Source organism: Ambystoma mexicanum, chromosome 5q (genome assembly GCF_040938575.1).
Source record: "Ambystoma mexicanum isolate Mex_15411 chromosome 5q, UKY_AmexF1_1, whole genome shotgun sequence".
In the NCBI taxonomy this organism is placed as follows: domain Eukaryota; kingdom Metazoa; phylum Chordata; class Amphibia; order Caudata; family Ambystomatidae; genus Ambystoma; species Ambystoma mexicanum.
Genome location: NC_090933.1, coordinates 688,384,161 through 688,396,382, shown reverse-complemented (window position 1 = coordinate 688,396,382; position 12,222 = coordinate 688,384,161). Strand labels below are relative to the sequence as shown.

At 46.7% G+C, this 12,222-nt stretch overlaps 1 protein-coding gene across 1 annotated transcript in view; it reads left to right on the top strand.

Annotated features, from left to right (window-relative positions):
- The window catches only part of ARFGEF1 (ARF guanine nucleotide exchange factor 1), a 1,973,034-nt gene that overhangs the window by 870,190 nt on the left and 1,090,622 nt on the right, over nucleotides 1–12,222 (top strand). The window contains exon 13 of the mRNA XM_069621149.1: nucleotides 4,814–4,922. Coding sequence (XP_069477250.1) covers nucleotides 4,814–4,922 — 109 coding nt within the window. The remainder of the gene's footprint in view (nucleotides 1–4,813; nucleotides 4,923–12,222) is intronic.

The following is a 12,222-nucleotide window of genomic DNA, read 5'->3' as shown; positions in this document are numbered from 1 at the left end:
CAGAAGTCTGAGCCCGGCAGAGGGGGATCTTTATGAATGTTTTAGTTATTTTGGAAGTCGGAGAAAGAAACTTTAATGTGGAGGTCCAGGCGGGCCTCGATCCACGGTATGAACGGTTTTGTGTTGGAAACTGAGCCAGTGTGTCATCCTTCCTACAAGGATCGCCTTACTCCGTGAGGCCTAACATGTGAAGAAGAGCTTGTTCAGCCACATTATCATTTGAACACTGATTTTACGTTTTGCATACATTTCTTCTTTTTTTCACTTTTTGTGCAAGAGATAGGGCGGGCATCAGGTTTTCTTAGCATAGGCCATTGTGATTTGACGGATTCCACTGGGACTGCGTTATTTATTATTTGATGGTCGAGACTACTTCCATCTTAGCTATCGGGCAGAGTAGGAGTTTCTCCAACCCCAACAGTTTCTATAAAGGTTTTACAAATTGTACCCATTGTGTCAGTGTCATACTTGTGATACCATGCCTGCCCTACACTACCCACATTCAGGTTTGTCGCATGATGGGAAGTATGCTGAACATTTCGAATGGACACACACACACACACACACACACACATATATACACAAATTTCCCTTTTATATATGTAGAGAGATTTACTACTTGTGTAATCAATCAGATTTGAGGTATTTGCTATCCTTGCGATTATGCAGTTTGTGGCTTTGCGTATGGTCTTTGTTTTGTTGGTAGGGCTGCATACTTTTTGTGTGTTCTTCAAGGTGTTTACATTTGGTGTTGGGAGTACGCAGTTGTTTGCTTTCGTGACACCTTCCATCTTGTTTGTATTGGTGGGTACTTTTTGTGTGTGTTTCAAGCTTTACGCAATTGGTATTGCAGTGTGTATACAGTTGCTGCTTCTGCACACTGTTCCTGTCCTTTTTATGGGTGTCCTTTTTGTGTGTCTTTTAAGCTGTGCAGAGTTAAAGCGTGTAACCAGTTGTTGCTTCTGCAAAAAAGATGGTTTTGTAGTGTTATAATACTCGATGTGTTCATGCGTATACCGTTGAAACTACAATATCATTGCAAATACATACGTTTTCAATGGAAAAAGATTGCTATTGTGCATACGTAGTATATAGATGAATTTTAAAACAAAGTTGGTTTTGTAGTGTTATAATTCGCACTATATGCTTATGAGTACATGATTTACAATATCATTTGTATTTTGTATGTGTTTTAGAACACCCAATTGTTATTGAGCATGTGCCATATATAGATCAATTTTGAAACATTAACATTGATTTTCAAAGGTTTTTTTCAGTTAATAAATTCATGATATGTAGTTGCAGGCCAAAAAACCTTTCCAGTGGCTAATTTTTAGATGTTTGGCCAAAAATGTTGTTTTACCCTGTGAAAAGCTGTTCAAAACATGATCAAAACAGCATTTGTTTAAACATGAAGCCATCCACGGATCATTCTGAAAGTTTCCATGCAGGGGCAGGTTCCTCAAAATGTTACTGTGGAATATTTTCATATGTTTACATTGACAGGTTCAAGAGTTGTTGAGAAACGTTTTCTGAAACTCCATAGACATAATGGCTTACCCTTAACTATGCCATTCGCTAGCGCAATGGCATTCTGTATAGATATAAAAAATAAATATATATATGTGTGTGTTTATAAAATATACTGCCGCAGTAGCCACCAGTATTGTTAAGGTTCTAACAAACTGCATAGGAACATTCAAAAATCTTTTCCTCTAACATTTGTTCCCGCCCGTGAAAGCCCACCAAATTTGGCAGGGCACTGACTAGCCAAACCTGAATGCTCAAGGCAATTTTGTTTGATTTCTCTTTATTATGCAGCATGGAACCTAAAAGGAAATGAAAACAACATGAATGCATTTGGAATAAGATTGATAACAATAAAGGTCATGTATTCAGTTGAAGGGTGTGCAGTGCAGAGAACAGCACAATGTAGGAATATGACAGCATATCCCACATTGATGTCACATCGGTATATCTGGGAAACATTGTTTACAATGTCTGTATTATATGGGCAGAAACAAATCGAATCCATTGTAACGCAATTGTAACAGTGTTTAGTAGGGTGGCAATCCTCGTCCAACTCATGTGCTATACGCTGGGTATGTACCTGGAGTGATCCGTAGTGTTAATAAAAGTATTCTCTATTCCATTGAGTTAGATCCTTCAGCCCCCCCCCCCCGGTGGAAGTTTCTACAGCATTTCTTGTTCAATTGTGGTCCGCAACCAATCCGATATTGACGGTAATCTAGAAAACATCCACTGTGCGACAGTCAGATAAATGTGGTGATTTACTCACTGTACCTCCTTGTACCAAAGAACTACAAAGCCAAGCGTCCTGTAATTGACCTACTGCCACCTAACAAATACGAAAAACTCCAGAAATTCAGAATGACTACCGTGCAAGTCATTCCAGCCCTAATAAAAGGGGAGGGGTGTTGCCTGGCACATTGGACATGAAAGATACGTACTTTCACATTTCAATGTTGCACAGTCATTGTAAATGACTCCGTTTCATGGTAGCCAAACAACCTTTTCAGTTCAAGGGGCTTCCATTTGGGACTGCAACTGTACCTTTTGCCTTCAGTAAAGTGCTTGCAGTGGTGGCGGTTCATTTATAATGGCACAGAAACACTCAGGAAACCGTAAATCCCCTACATCAACTGGGTTTCTTAATCGGCAAAAAAATCAAGTCTGGCACCATGCCAAATCAATACATTTTTAGGGCCCCATATTAGATATCCAGGAAAGGATTCAGGCAATGCTGGCTCTTATCCCTTGTTACAAAGCCGATTGTCAGATAACAGTCAAACAAGTCATGACATTTCTGGGTCTGATGGCATCATGCCCTTTTGTCACACCCCATGCGCACTTCAAAATGCTCCCAATACAGCAGTGGTTCACAGGCCAGTGGGATGATCTGGTGGTGGTATCTCAAAAAGTTGGAAAAAGAAATGGTGGACAGAATACTGTAGGTTGAAAGTTAAACCTATTGCCAGCGCACCGATGCAGGTAACCATAACATCAGACCCTTCACTGGTCGGTTGGGGATGCACTGATGAGACCTCACTGCATGGTGCAGATGGACAGGACAGCGAGCTGCACAACACGTATACGTGCTAGAGCTCCTATCCATGACCTAGCCATGAAAATGGTGCTGGACTCCTGCCAAACAAATGTCTGCTTGTCTGTGTCAAGACCAGCGGCGAACAGTATGCTTTTTCAAAACTTACCACCAATCTATCAGTTTGAGATATAAATCTCCAAAGACTGATTTGCCAACCCAATCTGCCATCGTCATGATATCTTCCAGGCGTGCGCCAACTTGAAAATCCTTAGAGGCTGTGGCTCCCCTGAGTCTACGCCAAAGCATGAAAGGTCCACCCCTGCTTGGGCCAGAGCCCATCTGACCCATCGAGCGAGAGTGGGAGATGAGACCGTCTTGTAAAGCTTCGTAACTGAAATCAGCAGCTGACCTCTGGCCTCTGACCTGAGTGCCTCTGTCGACACCTCATACGCTTTGAGGCCTTGAACGACACACAACTTTGGGTGCTCTCCAAAAACCGGGTAAGAAACCATTCTCAACTTTGCTTTTGGGATGCCTAGTGATGTGAAGCACCACTCCGCCTGGCGCTTTAACTCTCCCGACTAGATCCAAAACCATAACGTTGGAAACTCTCTCGCTTAGGATACCAGACACAACAGCGTGGTTAACTTGCCCGCCAGTGCTTTGAAGGAGAGGCTAGCATTCTGTGGCCAACACAGAAACAAATTCAGGACCATCCCATCGTGTAGCAGAACGAGCTAGAGGCGGGTGCTCCCCTGCCGGAAGGCTGTTTACCAGTCTGTACCCTCCTGATATGAATAAATTGTTCTGTAGGCTAGCCCTTGTTCCCCTAGTTCCGCTATGAAGTTTAGGACTGCTGCTAAAGTGACTGAAACTGGATGTATATTCTGTTCCATACACTAGTGAGACCAAGTTGCCCAGGAGCTTGCATAGCTCTTGGATGTGGACGGAGCTGAGCTGTCCTCAATAAGGCTGATTGACTTTCCTGAAATGCCCGGTACTCACCACTTTGACCTGAAATCCTCCAAGCTGCCAGGGTCAGCAACCCGTCCAGAATCATAGGTTGTGAATCCCCCTCCCCCAAAGACTTGCTAGGAGAAACGGGTTGTCGTGTAGTCTGATTGGAAAATCCAAGGAAAGTTCCAGAAGAAGTGGAAATCATGCTAGTGCTGTCCAAAGTGGAGTCACTAGGACCAATTCCGCCCCTTCTTGGCGGACCTTCGCCAGAGTCCTTACTACCAGAATGCGGTGTGGGAACGCATAATTCACTCTGCCATTCCAGGGTTGCAGAAATGCGTCTACTGCTTATGGCATAATGCTTGCCTCAGTTCTTGACATGTATAGTCGCTAGGAATAGCAGCACTCTATGTGAACACAATATCTCTGGAACAGTGCATTTCTTCTGCTTACTGAACAGGAGCATACAACTCAAGTCTTGGTCTCTGCTGCCTGCTATTCAACAATTACTGTACTTCTGAAATTAATGGGGGGTCAATTATTTTCCACACAATTATTTAATTGGAACATTATTGGCGTGAGCAATTGGCCTGTTTTGCGCTGCATCTTATGAGGTCTAACACGTAGGAACAAATCTTAAAATGTACTGTAAATTCCTTTCAATGACAGTTGCTTAGCCATTGGACTAAACACCAAAATGGCTTCAACAGTGCATGTTCAATATACTGATGTATGTACTGTCATTTTGGTGTGTCAAAAGTTGTTGTCCATTTTCTCTTCTTTTTGCAGGAATTGAGCCTCCGAAAGAAGGGTTTGGAATGTTTGGTATCTATCTTGAAGTGCATGGTCGAATGGAGTAAAGATCAGTATGTAAATCCCAACTCCCAGACAACTCTTGGTAAGAAATTGTCACTTGTTTGAAACAATACTTATCACTGCCTTCAGTTTTTGAACTCTTTCTCCTGCATTCATATCGGAGCTACACAAATGCCAATGCAATGTACTTTTTTAAAGCAGTGGAATTGGTTTCTGCCATATTGAGTCTACATTAAAATATGCTTTCAAGATGAATCCTTCACTTAGTGTTTCCATATTCTGAATTTAATAGAAGGGAGAGACTGCACCACATATGCGTCTGGGATAAGGGCAGAGGTTCCTGTGGGTTCTACTGCGGTATAGACAGAGGAGCCAACGTTATTTTCATGGAGTACTTGTCACCTACACTAGATCTTACATTCCCATTAGGAGTGGGATATCCTGAAAAAAGTAGGATAGATTAAAAATATGAAAAGCAATGAACAAATACTTAAATAAGTGTGCAGCAGTTATGTTACGTTAAACAATGTATCCTGCTCCCATCATCACCGTAGTGGTTTTACGGCACTGAGGCTTGACTGTATAGTGGTGTATTGTGGACATTGGGGAAATGGGTGAGAGGATAAGAGAAGCGGGAGTCAGACAGAAACAAGCCAGACAATCGGATGGAAAGGTACAAAGGAGTTGTGGGAAGGGTTGTGGTAGTAGGGGTATGTGTGCAATTATAGATCAAACAGTTTGTTCAGAAAGAAAGGGAGTTAAATTGCTGTTATGAGCAATTTTGTGTGAGGGCAGTTTCTAATAGTGATTTTGTTGGACTAGAATTAGTCAGTGCATGGTTGTGGGATGGACTAGTGTGGAGACTTATTCAGCTGCTATAAAGAGCTAAGTAGTCCTCTTTTTAGTGACTGTGTGGATGAGGATTGACAAATACAGTGTACACAGTGTTCCACAAAAACAGCTTCCTCCCTTCCAGCTATGAGGTTGTTCTCAGTATCCCCCTGACACTTTCACACACACCTATTCAACATAAATTTAGGTGAGGATGCATGGATTTAAAAACATATACACATTTTAATGTTTATAAAACACAGTCCAATAACAAATGCTTAAAAACTAAACATGGTTCACGGAGCTGAATCATGTGTCTAAAACCCAAATATTTCATTCTCATACATATGCATGACAAAAAGGAAAATTCGATATTGTCAATCTTTGAAAACAAATTATTCAATTAATCAATCATGTGCCTTTAGAAATGTCTCTAAGAGAACAACCTCATACCTGGAAGGGAAGAAGCTGTTTTTGTGGAACACTGTGTACACTGGATTTGTTCACCTGAACATTATGTAATGATGTGGAAGGAGGAGATCGACAAATAGGTGGCATGCTTTTTGGCCAAGACTTTTATTAATCAACAAAAGAAAAAGAAAACCTACCTATCCTTAACTCTAAGAGGGAGATCCCTGCCTCAATAAAATACTAAGGAATGTCAGAATGTCTTTAACTAAAAAGTCCACCGTCCTGTGTCAAAACCTTACTTCTATCTCTTACACTTATAATTAAACAAAACAAGACTTGTTCTTTCTGGGACCAGAAGAATGACTCCCTTCTTCTGGATGGGTATAGTTAACAAAGTAGGGGGAATGTCTCCCTTCCCCTGGCCTTTCTCAGGCTTGGGTCCCAGGCCCCTTCACGTACCCAGGCAGCACCCGTACCCTGTTGTTGGGCCCTGGTCCGTGGCGTCCGTCTCGGGCTTCTCAGAATCTACCAACGGTTTTTCTTCACCTCCTTCTGTTTGTGCTGCACCCAGCAGCTCCGCTGCACTTCTCCGGGGCCGGGCTGCGCATCTCTGCTTGTTGGCATCACATGGCGTTCTCCCGCGTGTAGACTGCCTTCTCCTGTCCATCTTCCTCAGCAGAGCAGGTAGGAACGCCACGTCCCCGCCATCCATGTCCCGCTGAGCAGCTTCACTCCCAGCCTCGCTGTCTCCGGTGCTGGGACCTCGCCTGCATTGCTTCTGGGGAGGGACTGGTTAGTCCCTCTTACTTCTTGCTCGGGGTCTGACAACTAGAATGTTAAATCCAGTTCTATGAGCTGTTCTTCAGGACTCCTCGCCTCCTTTTTCGTCACAGTATCTTGACATAGATATTCAGTATAGTCAATCTGGTTCTTCCTCATCCCACTATCTCAAGATAACAGTTCAGTGGATTCAACCCTATTCTTCCTCGTCCCAGTGCTACTAATACTATTGCAGTGGCATAAGTACATGGGAGAACTTAAGTGGTAAGAGGAAGAGTAAGGAATGCGAGGGGAGAAAGGTGGGTGAGGGTTGATAATACTGCGTTGGCCCATGATGTCCTCCATGTATCCCAGAGGGGTGAATGCCTTCCCACGAGATCCTCCCGCTGAGTACCACATCCTGTGGAACTATCTGGGAGCAACCTCAGCTCCCTGGCCTTATGGAAAGTGCCTTCCCCTTGGGGAGAACGGACGCCATCACAGGATTCGTCCCAGTTTTTAAAAGTGCCTCCTAGTAGACCAAGCTGCCTGGAAGAAGTGCCAGACCCAAGAATCAACCGTCTAAAAGTTAATGGGGGAACACAAAAGTAAAATATGAAAAGGGTTGACTGGTGTGGGGGGGGGGTTCAATCATTCAAGAGGCATGCCAACTTGATGAAGGATCTGATCAATGTTAGGTGATGTGATAAAGTGTTGTTCCTTACTTGGGAGAAAGTTATCAAATATTGACATATGGACATTATCGACCTCCTCTCAGCAAATCAAACTGTTTAGAGTGCAGTCATTAACTATGGGTATTGACTGCATTCTGAGCATTCTGTCATCAAAAGCGGACAGGGAAACGACAATTACATTTCCAGGCAAGATTTATTTTCAAAAACACACTTCCTCTTTGGGAGGACTTTTTCTTTTGCTGCGACATCATATTTAATCACACAAAAGAGAAAGAAAAAACATTGGAAAATGCTTTCATGTTCTCATAGAGAAATCCTTTAAATGACTCCATGCTCATGTTAAGCATGTTCCAGTTCAACCAAGCTGCAATTAAAATGCTTAATTCATGAAGACAAGCATGTTTTTTAAATACTAGAAAACAACCACATTTCATTTACTAACTCAATTTGTCTATTTACTTTACTCGCCTGTAAAGTGCCATTTATTTACTTCACCACCAAAAAGCAAAAACATGTCTTCCTACTTTCCACATGTGCTAAGCCTTATAGACCTCTGGAGGGGTCATTATCGAATGGGATAATGACCCTCCACCAACTAATGGACCTCTGCTTCACCTTGGCCAATGACATGGTATTGGGTCATTATCCTGTGTGAGAAACCAGGAATGGGATGCGGGCACAGAGGACTCATGGTATTGATCAAGTACTTTTATTAAACCATAGAGGGGTTGGAAAATGCCTCACTGTTGATTCAGGATTGCCGCTAATAGGGCAAGGATGTGCTGAGTGAAGCGCGTCCCCGACCCCTCATCAAAAGGTGGAAAAAGCAGCAATATTGGCCTTCCCCTCCACCGCCAAGCATTCAGGCCCCTTAGTAGCAGAGCAGCCTCCGGTGAGCAGCGGGAGCTGAGGGGCACGAAAAGTAGTGGAGCAGAAGTGATCTGCGCCCCGCATGGTAGCCGCATGGGGCAGCTTGCCCACGGCTCCAGAATGCGCGTACCGGGCTGGGAACAGCACCTGGAGAAAAGGCTGGGCTTGGCAGCAGCAGCTCGCTTCCCCAATTAGCTGCTCTACATAGCAGCCCAGTGGGAGTGGGGGAGTGTGGCACCGACTCCCCCAATCAGGGAGACACCCAGCAGCCAGCGCAGCAGCTTCCAGAGAGTGACGTGGTAAGCAGGGCGGTGCTGGGAATGGGGGGTGCCCGCACCTCAGACATCTACTGAAGCAAGCACCACCGGCGGGGCACTCCCAGCAGCCCAGGAGTGGCGGAGGACTGAGGGGTGCCCCAGCCCGAGGATAACAGTAGCAACAAGTAGCAGGGGCCGCCACTCCCCCGAGCCCCCCCCTCTCCAGATCCCGGCAGAGGCACAAAGGAAGAATACCAAAATACCCACCTGGAAAAGCAGCGCGGGGGGGGCACTGGGCCCACAAAGAACAAGCTGTACAGTCAAGTGAGGGGCAGTGGGGGCGGTGGAGCTCCTAATTCTAAAGCTCCCGGTTGCGGGGGACAATGTGTGGGCATCTGGTGCACACTGCACCCCCCACCCATCGACTACCGGCACAAGCAAGCCGCCACCTGAAGAGGAGGCCTTGGGTGGAAGCGGATATTGGTGGGGGGTTGCCATAACCATACCCCTCCCACCCTCCCCGGCAGTGAAGAGGGAGAAATACCCGCCTGGGGCTGAGAGGATAGCCAGGGAGAAAGGCTTGCAGGCAGCAGTGGCACCCGAGGTTGACGGCACAGGTGGGGGAAGGAGAGTGCCCCTGGGGGGGGGGCGCCAAGACAAAACTAGAGCACTGACACCTGGCCCCAGCCACACAAGGGGAAGGACCACCACCAACACCCTTGCCACTGCCTAGGAGGAAACTGTATTCAAGGGACTTTTGACATTGAAGGAACACCATCATTATGCGCCCGGGGTCTTCTGCCTCCCTCAAGGAGTAAAAGGGCCACTTGTTAGGGACATCGCCTCCTAGGAGTATCGCGGCCGACGCAAGCTCGGCTGTAGAGGCTCAGATACAACTTAAAGAGCCAAGTCTGTGACATGGCAAGTGAGAAGGGGCTCTGAGGGTGTGCCAGGGCAACACGGACGCTCTAAGAGCTACACCAGCTATAGGTTGAGAAGAAACTCACCCCCCCTCACCACAAGCAGTGAGGAAAGTGGGGGCAGGGAACTGTGGTCATTGAAGGAGCTACACAGGAACCCGCTGCTTCCAAGGAACAAGAGCCTGACGCAAGTCTTGATTGAGGGAGGGGGGGCCAGAGGCCTGGCCAAAGACAAATTGAACAGAGCCCAGGTGATGGCGGGTAAGAAGGGAGCACCTCTACATGGCCCATGCCTAGAGGAAAAGGGAAGGAGACCCCGGCACGACTAGTGAAGGCTCAGCAGGGAACAGAGGGTACCCTCAATCAGTGCTGGCGTGTGGACAATCTAAAACTCAATAAGCCCCCATTCCTCCTGGCTGCGATGCCGGGGGAGGGTGCTTCGCTGCCGCAGGCCCCCATGGCAGTCCACAAGGAAGACCTAATGCAATTCGTGGCTGACCTCCAGACACCAATTCCGGACTTGTTCCAGGATCAATTCTCTACCATGAGGGTGGATCTAAATTGTGCGGCACAGGAGTTCAAAAGAGAAGTCACAAAACTAGGGGAAAGAGCAGGCGCAAATTAACATTTGCTATTCATGAACTTTCAGACGGCTCCGGGAAAGCAGAAGAAGCTTTAGGAAATCTATCACAGCTATCCCACAACCTGGATCCCCAGTGCATAGATCTTGGAAACAGATTGCAGCGCTCAAACATACACCTCAGAAATGTCCCGAAAGAGTTCATAGATAGAGACCTAAAAGCGACGATCCAATAATTCTTTGCTGATCTGCTCATGGAGGTTCCCCCAGAAGGGGTATCCCTGGACAGGATACAGAGTGGGCCCGATCCGGAAGGAGCCGGGGTCCCGTGTCCTACGCGCAGAAAGAGGATGTTTTAAAAGCAGCAAAATCGCGAGTTCCTTGCAGATCAACGGTACGGAGGTTCAGCTCTTTCATGACCTAGCACACTCCACACTGCTGAAGAGATGACTGATGAGTCCAATGCTTAAAATTCTAAATCGGGAGAAGATCTGTTACAGGTGGCATTTTCCTGTTTGGGCTGTTCACGTGGAAGGGAAAGCAGTGCAGGGTCACAACGTGCGAGGAAGGCCTAAATGTGGTGGCTGCCGGAGAGTCGGAAGATGCACCAACTCCTGAGGAAGTGGGATCACGCCCCCGGAAGAGACACCAATGGGAGTGGTCAAAGGCGGCGAGAGAGAACAGACAACTATCACCGAAAGGCAGGGCCAAGGACAGGGACGTGCCGCCAGAGGGGAGAGATGGGGGACTGCTGTGGCGAGGGCCAACCAGCCAGCCGTACTCATCGGAGGCGCAGGATTGAAGGGTCATGGGAAAGGGGATTACTAATCGGGGAGGGTCTCTTGCGCCCTGGAACACTAAATCAAACAGGGGAAGAAATGGGGGCACTGAGGGCAGTGTAGAAACGCTGAGGGGGTTTGGGGGATCGGGATAGCTGGACTTTTCTTGGTTTCCATAGGGCGAAGTAGTTGTAACTCACATCAGTTTTCAGATCCAGGTGCTTTTTCCGAACAGGGATGTCTCTAGGACCAATGGATCGGCCTGGGCGGTTGTTGTAGGGGATTTCGGGGACCAGGTTGGTGGGTGGGGGAACCGCAGATCACTCAGACAGGATGGTGAGAAGGTGGAAACAAGCAGATTGTGAACCCCTGGAGTGCACCGGGGGGTGGGGGGAGTTAGGGGAGGTATCATGGGGCACTAAATAGCAGGTGACCGGGGGCGGGGGGTCCTAGAGGGTGCAGGAAGGGAGCGACACTTTCGAAATCATCACTTATAACATAAGGAGGTTAAATTCCAACATCGTAAGGTGGACCCTTTCTTGAGGCGCGAGAAACCAGACTTTCTCGGGCTTCAAGAAACCCATATCGGAATAAGCGACAGACACAGATTTCAGCTACACTCCTATCCCCATGTAATTAAAGCAAATGCTAAGGATAAGATGGCAGGGGTGTTGGCAGCGTTCAAAAATATCCCCAGCCTGGTGTTTCTAGACACAAGAGAGGATAAACAAGGCTGCTATATTTTCATTAAATTCAAAATCAGGACAGACACCTTCACATTGGTGACTGTATATTCGCCAAACTCTGGGCAGGATGGGTTTCTTCGAGCAACACTGCCTGAGCTAGATGAAATTTGAGTGGGCAAATATAATTCTCACAGGAGATTTCAATATTGCATGGGTTCTGGGGGTTGATTGCAGCGGGACTGCCAGGCCGCTCTGGCCTCCCCCTCTCAAAAGCTCAAGGACAAGCTCAAGGGGATGGGGCTGGTGGAGGGGTGGCGCGCGTGTAGCGGGTCAGAAACAGGATTCACATATTACTCACACGCACACAGAGCACTATACCATATCGACTATATATGCATGTCTGCGCAGCTAGTGGGGAAAATGCTTGAGATTTCCCTGGGTTCCATAGCTCTCTCAGATCATGCCCATTGGAAGCGATTGTGCATCTTTCCCATGGCCCTCGGGGCTCTGACATTGGTGTATGCCAGAGTGGCTTCTCAGGCACTCCACGCTTGTGGAAAATATCAGAAATTACTTTTGCAATAACTCCATGTC